This window comes from Ochotona princeps, chromosome 17 (genome assembly GCF_030435755.1).
Source record: "Ochotona princeps isolate mOchPri1 chromosome 17, mOchPri1.hap1, whole genome shotgun sequence".
NCBI lineage: Eukaryota > Metazoa > Chordata > Mammalia > Lagomorpha > Ochotonidae > Ochotona > Ochotona princeps.
In genome coordinates, this window is record NC_080848.1 from 24,773,134 (window position 1) to 24,795,869 (window position 22,736).

General features: G+C 40.6%; 1 protein-coding gene across 4 annotated transcripts in view; it reads right to left on the reverse strand.

Annotated features, from left to right (window-relative positions):
- The window catches only part of MMD (monocyte to macrophage differentiation associated), a 76,626-nt gene that overhangs the window by 47,517 nt on the left and 6,373 nt on the right, over positions 1 to 22,736 (reverse strand). For 3 of the 4 annotated variants that reach the window (XR_009246941.1, XM_058676058.1, XM_058676057.1), the window contains exons 2-6: positions 22,101 to 22,182; positions 19,912 to 20,072; positions 16,154 to 16,228; positions 14,348 to 14,449; positions 12,855 to 12,924 (exon numbers count right to left, since the gene is read on the reverse strand). Coding sequence is in view for 3 of the 4 variants with exons in the window: in XM_058676058.1 (XP_058532041.1) it covers positions 12,855 to 12,924; positions 14,348 to 14,449; positions 16,154 to 16,228; positions 19,912 to 20,072; positions 22,101 to 22,182 (490 nt within the window). In the remaining variant the exon portion in view is untranslated. Of the gene's footprint in view, positions 1 to 1,149; positions 3,109 to 12,854; positions 12,925 to 14,347; positions 14,450 to 16,153; positions 16,229 to 19,911; positions 20,073 to 22,100; positions 22,183 to 22,736 lie in introns of those variants that run through there. The other variant, XM_004591005.3, reaches the window with a different exon arrangement.

Consider the following 22,736-nt stretch of genomic DNA (forward strand, 5'->3'; position numbering starts at 1 on the left):
AGACGAGTCCATTTTAAGGTGCTGGGCATGTCTCAGAGATTATTAGTGGAAGATCTGAAGCAGGAGACATGGGGTTCAGGTTTGATTTTAAGAAGGTGACATGGGTATCGGTATAACCATTGAAGAGAGTAAGCAGTGATAAGAATACAAATGAGGAAGTGGCTCTGGAAATACAAAGCTGTTAATCCGGGATTTTTAGGGTCTTGAGGTTGTGGGGGAAGGTGGACTGGGCATGTGAGGAACCTTATTAGGGAGATGTTGGTACTTTTGACTGACTGGTTACATTTGGCTAGAAAGAGAAATGAATGGCCATGTCCTGCCAGTAATCATCAAAGGACGTTTCAGAGCAATGCATTTAGTAGAATAAAGAGGAGTTAATAAACTCAGTTTGAAACAGACTGAGCAAAATATGCCTAAGGCATGTTGGCACTGATTGTGGGGTGTTATGGTCCTGACTGAACATAGCATTCGGGAAGGTGACAGCACAGCAGTTTGGTGAATGTTCTAGAAATCAATGACATGGCCTTGGTGAAGCAGAAGGCACCAGTGCTGGGCATAATACACTTTGAGACACTCAGTTCTCAAATTCAATTTGACAGTAGGTTGTCGGAAGGCTTACTGGTGTTTTCTTTTTCATGTCCATGCTTGATCAATTCTTAGTTCACATTTTCTGTTTTGTTTATTTTGGCCAACTCTGGGAATGCAGTGGAATATGGAGAATGAGATTTTGGAATTAAAGTTGGTTGTTTTGGCTTGAAGCAGTTAAATGTCAGTGAGTGTCATTTCCTACCCTACTCCGAACAGAGGATGGCATCAACCACTCACGGAGTTGTTGGGTTTAGCACGGGATGTTGGCCTCAGCATAGTATGTACGTCTGGCTGGTAAAAGAAAAGCCTGTGACCCAAGGCCTACACCATTAAATTAGCTAAGCCAAGAAGCTTCTCTTGGTAAAGGCATATCAGCTGTAAAACTTAACATCTTCAGGCTCTGGCTAGCATATTAAAAGCTGAAAATGCATCTTGATGAATGTTCCAGCTGAGTATGGCACAAAAGCAAAATACAAAGTTCCAAATGACAGGGCATCCTTGTTTTTTCTTTCCGTTTTGATTTTTAAGCACAAATATATGAATTACAAATGCTAGAGGAACTCAAGCTCTGAAACATGAGTTATTATTTTCACAGTCATTTAATTTAGAAACAGTGGAACAAATCCAAGTGACAATTTTATTCTAATCTACAGCACAATTTTCACACACGTTTTAGTGGTTTTGACAGTGTTGCTTTTGAGCAGACTTCAGATGAATCCACAAAAGTTAATATATTAACAATAATATATACACAGTTACACAACAGGCATCCAGATGTTCAGAAACATGCAGACAGGGGTGGTCTGGTTCATGTTGTCGCAGGGTACCTTGCCGACTTAAATTCGTTAGCAAGTATCCATTCGTACATTCCTCATTCCTGGATAATTCACCAAAATTAGAGAGTTCTGGATATATATACACACACAAAATAAACCTCATTTTAACGCTACATCAGTACAAAATTTCAGTTAATCTGCTTCATCATCAAACTGACAATTGCATTGCTCAACCCCATTCTTAGAAAACAGGCCAGATCAGCACCCAACCTAAAGGCAAGGTTATTTCATTTATTAAAAATACTGAAAGAAAGATTAATCAACAAAGTAAATGACATGATAATCTTAATATAAGACACTTTGGGAAAACCCAAAAGAATATATAAATACCACTCCACTGAGGCAGGATATAACTCGTGGACTATATACACACACGTTTCTACTAACCACACAATGTTTTAAATATTTTTCTATTAAAAAACACACACTCTATTAGGAGGTGCAATGGAAAAGCAGAAATGTCAACTTACCATCTAGTTCCACAATTTAAAATGAGTATCAAACTATGCATGTAAAGCTACATGACAATGGCCTGACTGTTGGGCACCAAATCCACAAAGCAGCCATTCAGTGTTAACACATAATGCTCGTGAGGAGCTGTCAGCCAACGGCCAACTCAACAACACTACCATAATATAAAGAGCATCCACTTCTTGTAAGAGACCCTGAAGACAACACAGCAAAGGCATTGAGAAAAGTTGGATCTTTTGAAAAAGTTAACAATATCAAAATACTTTTCCATCACTGGTAAACCAAACTCTAGGTCAAGTGTGTGGTCCAAAGCAGCACTGAATTCAGAGTCAGAGGTTGGCAGAAAAGTTTGGAAAACTGCAGTTTGTAAAATTGGCAAATTTCTCCACACTTAATAAAAGTATCCAAAGAGGTATAATGTTTGTTTGTGGAATGTTGACTGCTGCAAAAATTCACAACATGAATGAGGAACCGCAAAGATGCGCTTCAATGAAACAGCTTTTAAAAATTTACAAAAACTAAAAGTTTCTATTTTAAAAAGAACCATATTATTCCAAGATGAAACATGATAAAAGTAGTGTCAGTTCCTCCCATGATTCTTTATGCAGCAAATGGGAAACTGATAGAAAGAAACTGGTTTTCTTTTCTTAAAAAGGAAGTGTTGTGTATTGCACTGACTTTGACAACCTGACCTAGTAATTTAGAAAAACCATGTAGTAAAATCTGTAAAACTAAAATACAAAATTCAGGTTTGTAAACATCAGTTGGCCAAGTCTGTTCAGAGTTCTCCGTGATAGTGGAATGCAATGGGGGATTAATCCACTACTGTTTGCCGTGAGGGGGAAGATTCCAGATCACAGCTTCTATATACTTTTCACAGTAATTATATTCAAAATACTTAAAGTCAGTGCAGTTATCTTGTTTTTCCTCTCCCTGTGCAATTTTCAGCGCTTACCCAGTCCCAAGTGCCATCACTGAGTTAATACTGGCTTGGAGACCTACTACACACTGGTCATAAGTGTCGCATAAAGTCCGTAGGACTTCGGTAAAGGTATTTCCAAATTGCATAATAATGCACCGCAGCTGCTGTGGCCACAAACAGGTGCCAGATGGCATGGGCAAATGGAATGATGCCATCGCTCTTGAAGAACACAACTCCCAAGCAATAAATTAAGCCCCCACAGGCAAGTTCATGAAGTCCATCGGTGTTAGTCTGTCAACAGAGGAAAAACACAAAAAGGGTTTTTGACATTACTCTGGTGTGACAAGCTTTGGAGATAACTCTAATTCCCTCTAAGGCTCTTGAGAAGCCTTAGAATGAAGAAGCTCTGTGTGAACAGAATCCTGATCTGTAAAAGCAAGAACCAAACATGACAGAAGTCTCTCCTGCATCAGCTCAGATTACCATTAGGACTGGCAGTGCTGATCCAACGAGGAAGTCCCATCGCACATCCCACACCACCAAGAGCACATTCGGCCTGCTTCGCACATTTAAGACGCAATCATAGCCAGACGTGGAAGAACATGGAAGGTTCTTATCTACCTTATGAAGCAGCTTTCTTGCCATGTAAGCAGGCTCAAGCCACTGCATTTATAATCCACATCTCGGCCGAAGCTAGTTCTCCCCTTGCACACAGAAGCTGCTCTGCAGCGACCACCTTCTGGAGAGACGTGTTCTGCTGTGCCGAGTGTACAGCTTCATTACAGTTGACACAGGAAACACCCAACTACAAGTTACCCCTGAGATCATAAAGTACTCCATGCAAGGTATTTCCTAGACTTCTAGATGTCTCCATGCCTTTCCGTCATTAAACGTGAGCATTTCTTGGCTTAGCAGGAAGTAAACAGTTTTGTGTACTTTAGGACAAAAGAGAAGAGTTCACATTACTCTTGGTTTTCAAAGACTGAGGCTTATCCACAAGATTAAAATGCCTTGCAGGAATGCCGAGGGAGGGAAGAGAGGAGGTGCCTAGAAGCCAAGCCATTCCCCTTGGTTCCCAAGGGCTGCAAAGAAGAGGCTGTGGCTTCTGCAGAGTGGAAACCAGATCATGGCAGGGCCTACGACAGGGAAGCGTGCGTGGGTGTCCCAGAGGCTTGGGGACTGACCCCAGCAGCCTCAAACTAGGGCCTTGGGACAGGTCTCCCTGGCCAAACCAGCAGAAGACTGGAGGGGCAAGTGGGAGAGTCATTCCTACTTCTGAAGTTCACTTAAGCTTCCCAGGACCAGGGGAGGAACACAGCTGAAAATGGCTGATACTAGATTCCTCCTTAGCCTTCAGAGGTCTTTATTTTTATTTAAAAACAAAACATCACATTTACTATTTTCTAAAGGTTAGAGAGCAATTAATACTCATTATGTAAAATGTTCTATGTGTGTGAACAAGGAATGTCTTTCTAGGAGAAGATTACAGCTTTCATCAGATGCTTGAGGGCACACACAGGACTCCTGGGTGTTAATCACTCTTCCAGCAAGTGAGGGGACAGAGACTGCAGCCAGAGAAGCTCAACAGAGTCACAGAGCTACCCTAAATAAAACACATCTTGCCCATCCTTCCTTCCTGCCCTCTTTCTCTCACTCTCTCTCTCCCTCCCTCCATCCATCTATCCCTCTCCCCCTCCCTCCCTCCATCCATCCCTCTCTCCCTCCATCCCATAAAATAAGCAAGAGACCAAACCAAACCAAGCACATAGGTTGGTTCTGACTACATTTCTGCTGAGACAATTCAAGACACCACATTTACTTTATCAACTTTCTAAAAACTAGAACATGGTTAATCTAAAAGAAGCAAAATGTTTTCGTTATCAGTGCCATTACTGTCCAGTCCGGGTAATGTCTGAAACATCTCTGTATCTACTGACTCACTTCTAACAACTCCGAATTAGGAACTGCTCTTAGCCCTGTGTTACAGATGAGAAAACCGAAGCACGACAGAGTTAATTTGCCCAAGGTGAGAGAGCTCTCAAGTGTCAGAGTTGGGATAAGAATCAAGATGTTCTGTGACATGCACATCTCCTTGGGTGGCAGACTGGGGGAGTGGAGGCATTAAATTTAACAATTTACAGAATATAATATGCAGATCTTAATGGAATATTCCTATATCAAGATGCACAATCCCCAGAAAGATGGTTGGTACTCATTCCCAGTCTTGGCCACCTCCACCCACCAAGGCACCAGCTATTATTTCTGTTACCACAGACTATCCATTTGGCCAAGAGCCTCACATAAAAGGAACTGCAGCTAGATTTCTGTGTCTGGCTTCTTTTTTGCTCAACTTATTTTTGAGATTCATGCATATCCTGGCATATATTAGTCATTCCCTTTTACTGCTTAGTGACCCACTGCATTATTTATTATAATTTATCATTGGGTGCTATTGTGAATGAAACTGATGTTTTAAAGTCTTTTGTAGATGTATGCTTTGACTCCTATCAGGCAATGCTTACAGAATCACAGGATACACGCATGTTTAACTTTAGAAGAAACTACACAGTTTTCTGCCATGGTTATGCACCCTTTGACTACTGCAAACAATACTCATATGTGCGTTATTTCACATCTCTACTTGGATTGATGATGTCAGTGTTGTAAATTTTAACCACTCGACAGGGCTCTCTAGTACATGAAGTAGAGGTAGTAGCTCAGTGGGGTTTAAGCTTTCATCTCCACAAGGACTACTCATGCTCACTTGTCAAGGCTTACTGGATACCTGGATATCATTCCTTGTGAACTGTCCATATCATTTACCCATTTTTACAGGACTGTCCTTTTATTGATTGATTTGGTGGGTTTTGAAAAAGTATATTCAGGATACATGTTTTTTATCAGACATTTATAGAAAAGGCAAGCAATTAACACCAGCCTATGGCTTGTCTACTTATTTTCTTAATCTGTTTTCTAATGGGAAAGACTTAACTTCTGTAAAAAGTACAGCTTGTTTTTTTCTTTTATGATTGGAGCTTTTTGTGGCATAAACTTTGCCTGTTCCAACACTACGACGATATGATGCTATGCTTCCTGAAGCTCTCCAAATTTTCCAGAAATGTTATAGTTTTGGTTTCACATTAAGGTCTATGAGCCACCTTAAATTCATTTTTGTGTGTATTGTGAGGCTGCATACACAGATATGCACTTATTCAAAATGTGTTTTTAAAAACTTCCCTAGTCCCCAAATTACACTGCGTGCAGGCATTTATGAATAAAATCAATTCCCGTATTTTAACTACATCCTAGAGCCTTAATAAATTTGCTTAGTTGTAGTAACTATAAATCCCTTAGGATTCTCCACATATGTGAACAAGACTGGGAAGACCCGGCTTCATCATTCCCTCTGCATTCTGTATGCCTTTCAGCATTTTTTCTCACTTCCTGGCAGGAGCAGATAGACACTGTTGCCTTCTTCTCCCATCAATCATTCGGTCGCTCTTCATTAAACGTATTAGTTTTTCTCCATTAAATGTATTAGTCATTCTCCATTAAGTGTATTAGCTGGGCAAATTATTTTCATAAAGGCTTTTGTCAGGTTTAAGAAGTAGTCAAGCTTGTCAAGACTTAAAAAAAAAACCTTGAATAAGGAGTAGATGTGTAGCACAGTGTTTAGGCCACCTGCTGAGACAGTCGCATCCTGTGTCAAGAGTGTTCTGGTCAAGTGCTGGGCTACTTGGCTTCGGATCCAGCCTCCTGCTGGTGCACTCCCTCCTTGGGAGGCAGCAGGTAATGGCTCAGGTACCGAGGTCCCTGGCACGTGAATGAACACAGCACTGAGTCCCAGGCTCCTGGCTTCAGTCTGGCCCAGTCCTGGCTGTTGCAGGAATTCTGAGAAATAAACCCGATTTTCAAATACAATGAAAAATAAATTGTAAAAAATCTTAAATCACTAACAGATTTTTCTCAAATACTTTTTCTACCTCTATGAGGGTGACCTTAGGTTTTTCTCTTTAATCCTCTCAATGTGATAAATTCCAGTGATGGGTTTTAAGTGATACACCGACTTGTCTTCTTGAAATAAGCCTGACTTGATGTTGCTGCATTATTCTTTTTATATTCTGGAATTAGATTTGCAAATCTCTGTTGAAATGTTTTCTGTTTCAGGAAGGATACTGGCTTAGTTTTGTTGTAATTGTGCAACTATGGTAACTCAGTGGTAACAGCTTCATGAAATGTAGTGGGAAGTTTTATTTTGTGAAGCATTGAGTGCAGACTTAGCATTGTTCCTACTTTAGGGGCCAGCACAGTGGCAAATCAGGCTAGTCCTCCACCACCTGTGGTGCTGGCATCCCATAAGGGAGATGGTTCTAGTTCCAGCTACTCCACTTCTGATCTAGCTTCTTACAATGGCCTGGGGAAGCAGCTGAGGAGGGCCCAAATCTTTGGGCTCCTGCACCCATGTGGGAGACCCAGAAGCAGCTCCTGCCATCTTCGGACCAGCTTAGCTCTGGCCTTTGCAGCCCACAGAAGGAAGATCTCTTTTTCTCTTTGTTCCTCTCTCTAACCCTTTCAAGTAAAATAAATAAATCTTTAAAAAAATTATTCCTACTGTAAATCTAAGGTAGGCTCTATCAGTGAAACTATCAGAACTCAGTTCTTTGTTGTAAGGCTTTTGATGTGGATTTGATTTCTTTTTAAAAAAGATTTACTTGTTTGAAAGGCAAAGCAACAAATATACATGTATATATATGTATACAACATATGCAACATGTTTTATCTATATTGTATGCATATATACATGTGTGTATATACACATACATTTGTTTACATACATACACACATATATTTATGTGTGTGTCGGGGCGGGGGGAATCTATTGGTTCACTCCCTAAAGGATGCAACAGCCAGGGCTGGGGCCAAGCCGAAGATAGGAGCTAGAGACTCCATCCTGGACTTGCACATGGGTGACAAGAGGCCCACGTATGTAGACCATCATCCCTGCCTTCCCAGGTACAATAGCAGGGAGCTGGACCCAGCACTCCAACATGGGATGCACCACAACCCTGGCCCTGGACTTATTTCTTTGATATCCATATATATCACTGGTTTCTTCTTGAGACTCTGCCTTTCAAGATTTTAAAGCTTTCTACATTTCTAATAGCACTAGTGTTCTCCAGAGAAACAGAACTGCCAGAGTACATATGATAACTTATTGAAGAACTGGCTCATGCAATTATGCGGATGGGCCAGACTGAATCCCACAGGGCGGGCTGGTAGTCCAGACGATCAGGGAAGAATTGAAGCTGTAGCTTCAGTCAGAACACAGCCTAGAGAGAGAAAACTTTCCTACAGGGCCCTTAGTCTTTCTCCTTAGCCTTCAAATGAAGGGCTGAGACCTAGCCACATGATAGAGGGTCCCTGCTTTACTCAGTGTCTAAGCATTTTCTCCCTATAGTTCTTAAGGTACATCCCAGAGTCGCTTACGCTATATTTTCATTATGATGCAGTTCAAAATATTTTCTATTTCGTACATAATCTGTTCAGTGACCCATGAGGGATTTTTTTTTAAGAAGTGTAGTGGTTAATTTTCAAGTATTTAGGATTTTGCATACTGCTTATTGCACACTGCATTTCAATTCTCTGAGATTCACCGAGGATTATTTCATGGCCCAATAACATATCATCTATTCTGATCAAAAGAATCTGTGCACTGAAGTGTCTGCGGGGAGACTTCTAAAATGCCAGATGGTTAAATTGCTGATGGGATTGTTCAAATCTGCCACCCTTATTACTTTTTTTGTCTGTATGTTCAATCTGTTCAATTACTAGAAGAGGAATATTAAAATCCCCAATTATAATTGCATTTTTCTTCTGTTTTAGTCCTGCTTAGATTTTACTCCCAGTACTCTGAAGATCCCCTATAGATTAAGCACGTAGGATTGCTTCTTTCTTAGAAATGACCCTTTCGTCATTACGAAATGGCCCTTGTAATCTCTGGCACTATGGCTTGAACTGATACTGACCTCACCTGGTACTAACATAGCCATTTTAGCCATTTACGATTAGTGTTTCCATGGCATTTTCTGCCATAGTTTTAAATTTTTTTCCTGTGTTTTCAAAGTGTATTTTATTTAACACATACAGCTAAGTCTTCAAATCCAGACTGAAAATGTCTGCCTTCTAATGAGAGTGTTCAGTCCATTCTCACTTATTATATTATTATAATAATACATAATATTATCATATTATACATTACTGGTTCGGTTGTGTTTAAGCTCCCTGCAGGCTTTCTATTTGCTTTCGTCTATGCTGCCTTTTCCCTCTTTTCTCGCCTTCTTTTCAGGTCAGTCGAGTCCCTCTGGTATTGCATTTTATCTTAATTCCACTGTTTTGCAATAACATTTATATTTTGTTGGTGGCAGTTGCTCTATGGATTATGTATCCTTAACATACTACAATATATTATTAGTATACCCCCTTGTACAAGGTTATAACCCTTCTAACCATACGCTTCTGTTTCCCCACCTCAATCCTGTTGTCCTACACTTATTTTCTGCATAATGTGTCAATCTCCCACTTTATCGTTTGAAAAAAATTTGAAGGAAAATTTTTTGCGTTCACTCACGAACTTACCATTTCCAGCACTCCTGTTGCCAGCAGAGTCGTGATGCTGACCAGTAGAGTGAGCCTCTGCTGGCCGTGGACAGGAGTCTCAAAATATGCCAAGACACTGCACTTTCATGTCCACTGACTCGGATGCAATATCATTGATCATTCTCCTTTAATCTCTGGTTGATTTTAAGGATGTTTCCTTCACCTCTGTTTTTTCACAATTTAACAATAATTTGCCTAGCTGTAGTTGTGTGTGTTTAGCTTGTTCAAGCGTCACTCTGACCATCTGTGGGCTGATATTTTCATCAAATTTTGGAAAAGTTTCAACTATTCTTTCCATTACACTTCACCAGACCACTTGATATTGTCCGATACGTTACTAAGGCTCTGATCATTTTTGAATGACTTTTTCTATTCTCCCATGCTTCTATCTATCTAGCTTCAAGGTCACTAACCTTTACAGTATCCAGCCTATTGTCAAACCCCACAAATTTAATATCCAATTGACTTATGTCTTTCAACAGCCTCTTATTTATTTATTTTTGAGATTCCACGCCTGTTTACTCATTATGCTGTAAAGTCCTTGCAGATGAAATTTCAACATCTCTGTCATCTTTGGACTTATGTCAGCTGACCTGTTCTTCCTTAGGCAGGTGTTACTGTCCTGCTTCTTGTCTATTTGGTAAACCAGATGAGGAATGCCATGTTGTCAGGGAATGCAGGTTTTGTTGTCTCCCTTTAGAGATGGTTGACTTTTGTTCTGGTACAAATTTTTCTACTGGAGAATCACAGTTGTGCTCTCCAAGTTTCAGGCTCTGTGAAGATCATTCCAGGTTTTGTGTAGCTCTACTCCACTGTCACTCGGCACTGGGAACTTTCTAGAATCTCCATTTACCCCAGCACCTTCAGTTATTCCAGGGCAGGAGCTGTAAGAGTTTTAGCCTTGAAGAAATTCAGTATTTTATTTGGCAGACACAAGGAAACCCGTTGCAGCTTTCTGAAGCCTACCCCTGGACATCTTCCTGTACAGTAGCCAAACCCACAAAGTGCAGTGGTCAGTAGCCTAAAATGGCCATTTCTGTTGCCTCCACTCAGACTGCTGCCTGGTGGGACCCACTGCCTGTTACTCCTGCTTGGAAAGTGCCCCCAGGGAAACAGTGAGGTAACCTGGAAGCTCATGTTTGGGGTTTTCTTTTCCCTCAAGGATCACAGTCCTGTATTGTCTGCGTTCAATGCTAAGGGGAAAAAAGTTGCTTTTTTTTTAATAGCATAAGAGTAAGTCCGGTCCCAATCAACAGTAAGTTTGATTCTAGTCATGATTCCAACCGGAACCAAAGCTTTGGGTCTTCACTCACACTAGATGGTGTTTAGTTTTCCAACTTGACCACCAGACCTGTGCCACTTGCACACCAACCCCTCTAGACATGTGTCCATCCTCAGACACAAACATTCTGTATTCCAGACCATGAACTGTTTTCAACTTGTCAAAGAAGACAATATTCCCCGCCCCCCTGGGTTTCCTTCATGCTGTAGTCTCTACCTTTAACATTTGTCTAACCACTCCTACCTCCTGGCTCTTATTTATCTTTTTGAATCAACACAAACATCAGTTCTCCTGGTATTTCTGTTACATTTTCCCGTAACAGTCTGAAATTTCACCCAACTAAAGGCATTTAAAAACTCCATGATACCTTCTTATTTAATCTAAATGGTATTTACCTGCTTGATTCTAAGTTCTATGAGGGCAGTATGGGAAACAGCCTGCTTGGATATCACAAACATTAGTCACCTGCCTTTGTGCCACTTATGGAAATACCAATTAAGGATTTAGGCTAATAAAATACTGGATAAACCTGCTCTTAAGATACCCTGAGGAAATCTACTTAAAATTCTACTCTAATTAGTAACCGATCTGCATAGACCTTGCTTATATTGCTTTGGGTGTCCTGATTTGCCCTCTAATAATATGGTCCTAATGGCCAATTTTCTCATTTCTGTCATTTTCTCATTTCAGTCTCATTCAGTCATTTTGCCTCCCCACTTCCATCATTCCACATTACCTTCTTCAATGACATTATATGTATATGTGATGGTACTGAAAGCCAGCACAAATATCTAACATACTTAGATACTCCTAAGAAATAGAGCTACATTTTAATATTTAAACCCTTTTTTCAGATATGTTAGTGACCAAGGTTGAGAACTAAGTGTAGGGCAATTATGTTCTCACCACGGGCCTATGCTCTTGAGAAGGAAATCACAGATACAGTGGTTCTGACCACTGCAGGCTAGAAACAGAATTCCAAATAAACACATGAGGACCTCCTTAATTTAGTGGCTATAGCCCAGAAAATGTAAATATAATGGTGTTGGAGAACATAACATAATGGCCTGAGTAACCAACTGGTGGGGAATCACCAGGTTGTGATTTGGTTTTGGTTCAAAACTATAGATTCCCACAGATCTCACAACAGTAATTCAATCAAAAGGGGATTTAATACACACAGAAATGCCTACCAAGATAATAAAATATTTCTATCCAGGAAAGTTCCCCAATGATATTTTCAAGCAAAGTAAAATAAACTACTTTCCTTGGGCAGAGAAATACTATGACTTGAAGACTTGAAACAAATTAAGAATGAAAGTATTTTAAAAATATTTGAAAGTCTGGCATAATGGCTCAGTGGCTAAATCCTTGGCTTGCACATGCCAGGTTCCCATTTCATGTCCCAGCTGCTCTGCTTCCCATTCAGCTCCCTGCCTGTGACCTGGGAAAGCAGTGGAGAACGGCCCAGAGCCTTGGGATCCTACACTGACTTGAGAGACCAGGAAAGAGCTCCTGGTTCTTGACACCAGATCAGTTCAGCTCTGGCCACTGCAGCCACTTGGAGAGTGAACTAGCGGATGGAAGATCTTTCTCTCCGTATCTCCTTCACTCTGTAAATCTGCCTTTCCAATAAAAATAAGTCTAGCAAACAAACAAAACCCATTTAATAGAAGGCTGAAACAAATGACTAAGGTCTAATTTTGGAGATTTTGCAAGTTGATTGTTTTTATTTTCTTCATTGTAAGAAACTTTGTAATGTGACTATTGCATGGATTTAGGGTTGAGAAGTTAAGTAATCCAATCAAAATCTCACACCTCCATATAGCTACGCACCTCTTCGGGAGAGGGATGAGGGAGGAAGAAAAATCTAAAAGTCACCCAGAAGAAACAGCTCCACATAGAAGAATAGTGTAGAAGGAAAACCATCCCAAACACACAGCTATTCCTGACAATACACAGTATTGTCCATGTGTATGAACAGATTTTTTTCCTTTCTAGTTAATCGATAAGTCACAACTGCAGAAAGAAAAATCACAACCATAACAACAGTAAGAGTCTCAATTAAAAAAATGAGAAATATGAAGTTATTTCTTACCATTGATGTCACCACCAAGGCTGGAGAAAATCCCATTGTGAGATAGAAAAAGAGTTCAACCAACTTGTACCTACAAAGGAAATGTAGCTAATTTTACTACCATTTACATAGCAGATTTTCCTCTTTTTTTCTCCTTAAAAAGAATAATTTTTTTAATTGTAAAAGCTTTACTATTCCAATAAATTTCACTTATGAGTACAAGAATTAGGCCTCTTTGTGACACAACACAGTTGAGTGATAATGAAAGAACATTTCTTTCAGAACTGAAAAGGCAGCAAACTTAGAAATGTTTTCTGCCAACAGTAGCGAGTTGGAATCCCATCCACCTAGCATTGCCCTAGAGTGTTTTCCTCCGTTACCAATCCAGCTCAGAACTACAAGAAAGTGAAATTATGAAGAAAAATGGGGTTGTAGCTAGGGGCCTACTTGTTCAGTGCAAAGGAATAGCAGCGTGGCGGAAAAGGCATGCATTTCCATTTGACTGTATTCTGCATCAATACAGACTCCAGTCTGTTAGGCTTACCATGCCAGACCACAGGATATATGGAAATTACTAAACAACACAATATAATAAAATCCAACTTGTATTTCTTCCTCAAAGGCAGGGACCAAATTTTAATTAAGTTTGGATCTGCAGGGTCTGGACCAGTGTACCTGCCATGATTTGATTTGTGCAGTCTACCAAATTAATGGCTAAGCATGACTCATACCTTATTCTTCACGTTGTATCATCAAAGCCTACTGCAAAGTAATCCTCTCAGAGAAAGCATGGTTTTATGGTTTTGGTTTACACCAGCGAGCTTGCAATAAGAACTGTCTTACTTTACTTCCTATTATTTCCAAGGATGTAAATTAGGACTTTGAGTCCAAAAGGCAAACTGTTCCTGTTAAATTTGCACATGCTTCATGGCACTACAAACAGTTAAGTATAATATTGCCAGTTACGGTCAATAAGATCTTGTAAGTGGAGTGTAAGATCAGAATTTAATGAAAATTGACACTTTCTTCTAAAAAACAATTTCAATACTTTCTGATAAGTTCCTCCCCCCCTCCCCCCAGAAGAGCCTGTTTGAAACACATTCTAGGTTCTTCATGAGGGAAAAGTTGTGCTGGGCACTTAATACCTATTATCCTCAAATTTTCACAGAAACCTGGAAAAAGGATTATTTTTCCCCTGTGATGAATGTGACTCCCAGAGGATACGGCTAAAGAGCCTCAGGATGAGAACTGAGGTCCTGCCGGCTTGAAAACGACTGGCCGTGTCGTCCCTTAACCCTCTCACACCACACCTGTGCCATTTCTACCTTCTGGCAGCAGTCTGTCCACTAACCATGAATACCAAATGGTTCTGAAGAGCTAACATATTGAAAATAATGTAGATTCTACTTACGAGTTTCTAGAATTTTTGAAGAACAAATATAAAATGATATCCAAAGCAAGATAAAAAGGAAGCAGTTCATTTAAAAAGTCATAAATGTAAATTACTCTCTTACTTTTCATGGTAGAGGAATACATAAATTGTTCCTCCAGCTGCCATGAGCCAGATAAACCAACGCATGTGAGATGCCAGTGGTCCGAGTTCCCGCAGGTTTAACCTAAAAATGTACACACGACAGCAAAGAACGGAAGCGATCAATCAAAGCCGAGTCTCGAACCTGTGTCTCAGTCCCTAACAACGGAGTCTTGGCGTAAGCAGGAAGAACAGGCACTCCACACCCCACGGAGACATCTCAGCCATCTGGGTACGATTAATCAGAGAGAAAACTGTCATTCCACCTCTCAGTTAGAATTCTACAGTGGTTTTCAAAATAGAAGCAGCTAATAGCAGACATGTAGAAGTGAGTCCCAGCACACCTACGCTGCCCTAATCCCAGTTAGGCAGATGAAGCTACCAAGCTGTTTGCCTTTATGTTTCTGACCATGCATTTGGGAGGAAACTGCTTACAAAGCTTAGAGGGCTGAACTGAGATCATGAACACACAGCAGATATGCCGCAAAAGAGACCACGTGTCTCCATTTTCAACTCTGCCAAAAGAGAACACGAGAATTTTCCCATCATATATTACGAAAGACATTCTGTTGGAATTCAGGAAGGGCTGGAGAGAGGCTGGCTACCAGGGGGTACAAGTTTGCAATTGGATAGAAGGAAACGTCTCCTGTCCAAAGCACAGTGGGTAACTATAGCCTGACCACAACCAACTGTGTTTCCAAACATCCAGTAAGGAGACCTACCACCAAGAAATGATCAACGTCTGAGGTTCTGAATATGCCAATTCGTCTAAAGTGATTCTAACATGTTGGATACACTACAGAAATGTCACACTATACCCCATAAAATATACCATCACTACACGTCACTTAAAATATATGTGTAAAGAATTTTAAAATGAACTGCTGTAATGTCTGAATTTTACAACGCTAAAAATTCACTGACACTTAGTATCATGAACTATAAATGAGAAAAAAAAATGCTGCCGCTGCCAAATTAGTTGCAGCGAAAGTGAAAGGCACTAAGTGCAGGTCTAAGACAACATGTGAGCAAACCACCTGCTCTGCTAGTGGACACCTCAGCTCACATCACAACATTTTCTCACTTATTTCCTTCTTTTAAAATGAGGTGTATTTCACAAAAGTCCAAGAATTCTTGCTCTGATAGGAAGCAGACCTCTAATTTAGTAAGAGGTGTTGGGGAGAGAGAACACTTGTTACTCTAACAGATAATTATATTTCTTTTGAGTGACCTAAGCTATGTTGATAGAAATCTAGAGCCCTACCATTTCTCATGGCTACAGTTGTCAATGACTGAACATGAGTTTGAGTATTTGGAATTGGACCATGTCTTAAGAGAGGAAAGCCAATCTCTTTGGTAATGGGTTTAAAAACAAAGTTTTAACCTGTACCAAAGGGGCAGTAAGATCAAGAAAACTGAAAGAATAATAAGTATTTTGAAAGTAGGCTTGCTTTTCTCCTGCAGTCTTTACAGCATTTCCACATGAACAACTCAATTCAAAGCACTGTGAACAGCAACCACGGTATATGGAGGACAAAGGTCACATATTTCAGAAGTGAGCACATCATCAACCCAAAAGTTCACAGCACTTCCTGTGGAACAGTCCAGTGCTACGCAGCACCGCAGCTGAATTCACCCCTGCAGATCTGACTCCAGGAAACCGTACTGCAAACACAAAATGCACGTGTGTGCATCTTGAGTGCAGAGGGGAAGGCATACCCATGAGGGATGAGGGCTGGGACAGCAGGAATGAGGACTTCCTGTTAAAAACACAAAGACTGTAGCTTACCATGGAGCATAAGAAGCAGCAATGAAGAAATAGATGACCATTCTGTCACACATGTGGAAGCAGTGCTCCACTGTCCTGGTAGGAGGAGGGACAGACAAACAATGGGTAAGACACAGAACGCAGAAGAACTCAGACTGCAAGTAGGGCGTCGCTCCCATCCTTATCCTGGTTTCTCGGGGCATTTACACCTTGGCCTTCAAAGTCACACAGCTTTTAATAAAATAAATATATATATGAGTCTACACATAAAACATTTCTATTTTACTTTGCAAGCCACAATATATTCTTACCAATCATGACACACAGGAGCACAGCTTCTCTGTAAAAATGTAAAGTGGTTAAACACACAAAAATCTGTGTTTTCTGATGTTTTTCATTTCCTTTAGATCCTATCTAACAAGAATGAAACTCCTTCAGGGCAGACTACCACCCTCTCGTGCCTATCACAAGGTAAGTCACATTTTCTTGTCTCTATAGAATGTCTTCAGAGGTTTCTACTTCACGTCCATGAGTCCCTAAGACAGCAGGTGGTATTAAAGTCAGTCAAGAAGCTAGGAACAGCAATGGCAAAAGCAAAGAAAGCTGCACTTGCGGCAAGAGAGCCGTCCCGAATGCCAAGGAGCTTTCTCTTCCCCAACCTGAAAAGTCAGGAAGTTGCAAAGATGTTGCTCACTGAGGTCTGTTCAGAAAATGGATTACACAGAATACGCCCAGTGAGGTGACTTACAAACAGGAGCAGGGATTTGGGGTACTGTGTAAGATGCTGGTTGCATGCCTGCACCACACAGTGGAGTGCCCGAGTTAGTTCCAGCTCCACTGCTGATCCCAATGTACTGCTTGAGACACACCAGTGATGGTTCACATAGCTCCTGTCACCCAGGGGGAAGACCAGTATCAGGTCCCTGATTCCAGATTTTTGCCTGGACTAGCCCCAGCCACTGTAGGAATTTAGGGAGTGTTACCAGCAGATGGAAGCCCTCTTGCTTTTCAAAACAAATAAATGAAACAAGATTTCGAAATACAAATATTGTATAGCAAGGGGGGAAAAAATCATAAATATTCAAAGACATAGTATGGTACCCTGATTAGACGAGATCAGGCGCGTTCAGGGTGGTATGGCCGTAGACAGTACCCTGATTTGAAAATGAAAAAGTACATACACATATATCAAGACCATCACCCCATAGACATCACCCTAGTAGCCCAATTTTATTGTATCATTTCAAAACAAAGGTAACATCTAAGAGAAAAATGTGCAAACTCACAGCACTATCTTGACTCCTAATTTTAAGTGTCCCTAGAAAACATGAGTAGGCCAGGGGGTGCTAGAAGTACTGATGGCAAGAGACTGATGAGGGCTTGTATGAATTAATGAGTGAAAAATGCACTTGTGAGAGAATGATTTTAGTCTGCTAGTCAAAAGCTACATGTTATCCCTTGTCACAACAGAAGTTGAGGGGTAAAGTCACAAACACTAGATTAACACTTTTCAAATTTGACAGCATTTAGACTCCCCTGAGGAACTTAGGAAATAAGAGTCCAAGAAGTCCAGAAGATGTTCTTTAGAAGGACTAGAAGTGTTAGAATGGGAGGCATATTTTCTGTTAAGCCCCTTGAGTGACATCTCTACCAAGGTTCGGGGCCTTTCTAATTCTGCTTTCTAGACTGTGGCATGCTGTTAGAGCCGACAGACAGAGCTAGAATTTATTCAAGATCTCTCACCCACCTCTGACTCTCACCTTCCTCCCAGGCAAGCGGAAACATCTCTCCTACCCAGTATGTGTGAGCATTAGATGTGATAAGGCATGTCACATATTTAGAACGGTAACTAGCACATCGTAACACCTAACCCATACTCAACAGATGCAAATGCCCTTCTGCCCTTTACTTAAATTAAGGTTTTATCTGAATATTTTAAAAGTTTAATGTAGAGCAAAAACCTACATATGGCTTAGGCTTACAGCAGCACCATTTCCAGGTTCAAGAGCCCAATTGCAATTTTACCTTCCTCTGTAGCCCTTGGCAGGGAGATAGTTGAACGCCAAAGTAGGCATCTACAACTCTATTGATTCTGAAATCGAGATGTCAAAGCCAAGTCGGCTGAGGCAACCACAGCACAGGACTGTGCCAGAAGATAATAAAGTGCTCTGCCTCTGGGCTGGCCTCTGGGCAGCAGTGTCTTAGGGAGCAGCCCTGGGACCTGAGTGGCTCTTCTGAGTGTGTCCAAGGGCACCCTGGCGATTCAGTGCTGTGGTTTCATGTTGAGCCCAGGGTACTGTGATCTTATAGGAAGAAGGAGCAGAATACAAACAGCTGTGCAATCCTGGAAAAAGTATGTCAACCACACGAGGCTGGGGGTCAGAGCTCCAAGGATGGTCCCTTCTGCTTTTCTCACTCACTCAGCCAAGTCAGGCTGAGCGTCAGGTTCCCAAAGAGAAAAGTGGTTTAGAGAGGTGTTCTCTCAGGATCTTTGTAGCTCAGAAATTCTGCAAAGCAACATGTCAAGGAACCAAGAAACCACCTCGTAGATCCCACTCCCACTCCTAAATGAAGATGTCCTTTTAATATTAGATCACTTGAATAGTTTTGAAGTTTGTTTACAGTCTGTCAAGTCAAAAGGTATATTCAATTATTCATTTAAATCACTCAGTCTGCTCTAAATCCTCCCCTTTTAAAAATAAACACTGCCCCTTTGGGTTTAATCTATGAAATTGTTGCAGAATCGATTTCACAAGCAGCCTGTTCTGTCTACACGGTGTCCTGCAGCTCACGTTGCTGTCTCCCAAATTAACCCTTCCCTTAGAGTGATTTTCATGTCTTCTTTGGAGGCCAAGGGCTATAGTATATTTGGAAATGCCTAACAGGTAACGAGAACAAACGATGTGAACTTACTTTGCATAATACACACAGGGCTTCATTCTGAAGGTGTAACTTCACAAAACCATAAAATCAAGGTGGATTGCATCCCCCTTACAACACAGAGACGTCCAAGTCTTCTGTAATGATCTTCTTTTTAATCTACTAATCTATTAGAGAGTGTGTGCTGGTTCACTCCCAAAATGCTTACAACAGCTGAATCTAGCAGGGCCAAAACTGGGAGTCAGAAATGCAATCCAGGTCCCTTAAAGGGGAGACAGACACCCAAATACCTGAGCCATTCCCACTGCCTCCTCCCGCCGCCCCCCGAGTGTTCATTAGCACAGAGCTGGTCAGGAGCTATACCAGGGAACAGAATTCAAGCACTCCAGTAGAGAAGGCACTCGTCTTATCTGCTAGTCTAGATACCTGCCCCTCTTATGTAATTTTCAGATCATTCTCATTTAGATTATCTCATTCACCTATCACAGTAACCCTGTGCGTGAAGCATTAATTATTCTCATTTTAGAAATGAAAGTGAGACTGCATGAGTTGACTTGCCCGAGTTTAACAGTAGGACTAGAACTCAAAGCTCAAATGCCAACTCAAAGTTCAGGGACAACTGCTGCTGTTTAAAATAGCTTTACAGAGTACTTGATATCACTGGAAAAGAGCTCTTCAGGTTTCAAGCTGTCAGCTAATATTTGTGGTTACTTAGCAAAGAGGGGGCTAGCTGGGGCTCCCAAACTCAGTCCTGGTCCAAAGCAGATGTCTTACTTTTTGGATAGCATTAGCCTACAAGGCAGGAACACGTCTACTCTTTGTGTTCCTGACTATAACATTGCGTGCACACACACACACACACACAGACTCTGGTTGAAACAGCAAGCCAAGCTCTGCACCTTAGGTGGCTCTTTTTCCATGACACAATGTGAAATACTGTAGAAACAATGAAGAGGGCGCAGAGGCCCATGCCGTAAATCCATGCGGTTATCTTTTCCCAGCAGTCGTCCGACAGCCGATGCAGGAGGGCACTGCCCACGATGGCCGGAACAATGAGGAACTGAGGAAAGGAAAAGAGAAATAAAGACCCTAGCTGTGAAGGGATTGAAACATTTGCTAGAAGTACAGAAGTTTACTAGGAACAATTTAAAAAAATAATTTTGAAAAAGACTACACACACACACACACACACACACACACCTGTCTGCCTTGGATACTGACAGCCAAAGCAGCCATTAGCTGCTGCATTGAGACCAGGTACCACGCTTCAGAGCCCAGGAACTGCGCCAACCAATGGGATACGAACAGCCAGACAAGGAGGCAACATTACTCAACTGTTGCAAAACAGATGTTCTTTATCCCAATTTGATCTGATTTAGAGAAGGCACTTCAGCTACTCCAACGCCAGTCTTTCCCAGGAGGTTCTGACTGCCCCATGAGCTACTGAAATTCCAATTATTTCGGCCAAGGTAACTGAATGAACCAAATCAATAGGAATTGTGATGCATATAATACCAAACACAAAAAATGCATTGTTCGAGTCAAATGTCCTGTGTGTTCAGCCGCTTAATGTGAAAGCTGTTTACAGCTGTTTACAGGGTGAGGGTTTGGGCCATTTCATTTGCAGCAGCACCTTTGAAATAAGTAACAGTGATCCACACCCAGGACCTTCCTATTCAAAACATGTTAAAAGCGACTGGATTGTGACAGGGAATTGTGCTTTCCATACTGTCTCTCATATTGACATGAATGTCAAGTGTCTAGTTATAAGAAAATAACTAAAACTAGGAAACATCTTATAAAAAGACATTCCCACAAGAAATAAACTACTACATTAAATATCAGAATAAGCATTCTTGGCAACAAATACAAACCGTTGCAATTTCCTTATCTTTCTTTTTTGTTTCTAACACCTGGTTTTGCCCTCTTGCAACAGAACATTAAATTTCCTGCATGACACTGGCATGAATTTTCAGATGGAGTTTTCACTGGCTCAGAGAAAAACAGCAGTAATCATGGCAAAAAAGTAAGATTTTACTAAAAAAAATTTTATTTAGCTTAAAATAATTTATTTTACTTGAACGTTTTTTGAGATCACGTCTTTTCTACTTTTTTCACATTCAACTGTCCTCTTTTTAATGAAATAATGACAACAGAAATATTTTATTGGTTTTGGAAATTTCACAGGTCTCTGAAATCCAGAAATCTGCATTATGATTTTAAAAACTACATTTTCTCTTCTTAACTGTTCTTAATTTTTCCTTAACTTCAATTTGTATACATATCCCTTAATTGTGACAGTCAGAAAAGACCCATTCTAAACAAATGTCATTCCTAAAGATAAGTTGGGTAGCTGAGTATCCAACCCAAATTTATAGGGACATAAAAAAATGTCAATTATAGGACATTAATAGGAAAATGATGAAAGATGAATAAATGATGAAAATATGTTTGTGAATGTGTATATACCAAAGTGTTACGTTTATTTGGATAGTTTCATTTTTCTTACACATTTTTAAGCATCTCACAAGATTTTTTTAAATGAATAAGCATGGTTTGCTTTCCTGAAGAAGAAAAAAGCTAAGGGTTTGGGAATCACATCCATCTTTTCTTCAACAATATGGAACAGTACTGTAATGAGAAGCAGTGGCCACCATAGGAGCAGGAGCATGGGGCTCCCCATTTCAGAGGATCACTTGGTGGAAAAAAAAATTATCTTCTTCAACAAACTAAATTTACCTGATGAAATGAATCCAGCTGACTATCCTGAAAGAGTGATTCACTTCATTCATTCCAGAAACCACACTTTTCATAAACAGGTTTCTTGTTATCCTCACCTGGGGATCTTAATATTTTTCTTCATGGAAAAGAGAATTCCAGAAAAGAGCTGACGGTAGGTCAGAACACTCCAACTGTTCCCCAGGTTCACACAGTCCCTGATGACCTTTCCCAGCACCAATATGTGGATAGACAAAGTCACCAGATGGGTAAATCCAACCAATAATGTTGAGGTTCCTGGAGACAATTATCCCTTCCTTCCACTAATGCTCCCTGGGAAGGGTAGTCATAGTGTAAAATTCATACTCACTGCATGTGTGTAGCAGTTAGCAGCATGTTCATAACATGTTGGTTTGTAGCGGCCATTGGCTGGGGCTCGATGGTTCATGTACCTGTTGAAACCAGAAGACATCAGAACAACAGGGAAAATCTGCCAATGATTATCTCATCTATTCTAAATAAAGTGGTTATTGGTGGAAAAACCTAGTTACAGGAATAAAGTGTAAGGTACAGAACAGCTGTAACTGGACCAATAGCCGTGATTCTAGAGCAAATGACTCAGTTTATTAGATTATTCTTTCAGTTTATTCAACAGGAAAACCCTCTACCATCCAAAAGCAAACAGAAACCATACCCCAGTCTTGCATCTGGCAACCCCTATACCTAAAAACAACAAAAAAGGGACAACCAAATCGTAAAAACAAAAAGAGATTTTCTTAAATGAAATGATATACACTACATTTTTGTCTCTCAAAAATTATAAAGCTATATTTGCAGATCTGTAAACCTTTCAGACCACAACTTTAAGGCCTATTCAACGCCTATTCAACTGGTTTCCCTATACTGTACTGCTTGTTCCAACACCAAAAGCTTCGATGATGCCTGGCTACCTTTAGGCCACCTAAAACAGAAGGTAGATTTTTGCTTTCATTCTCCCTTAACTAAA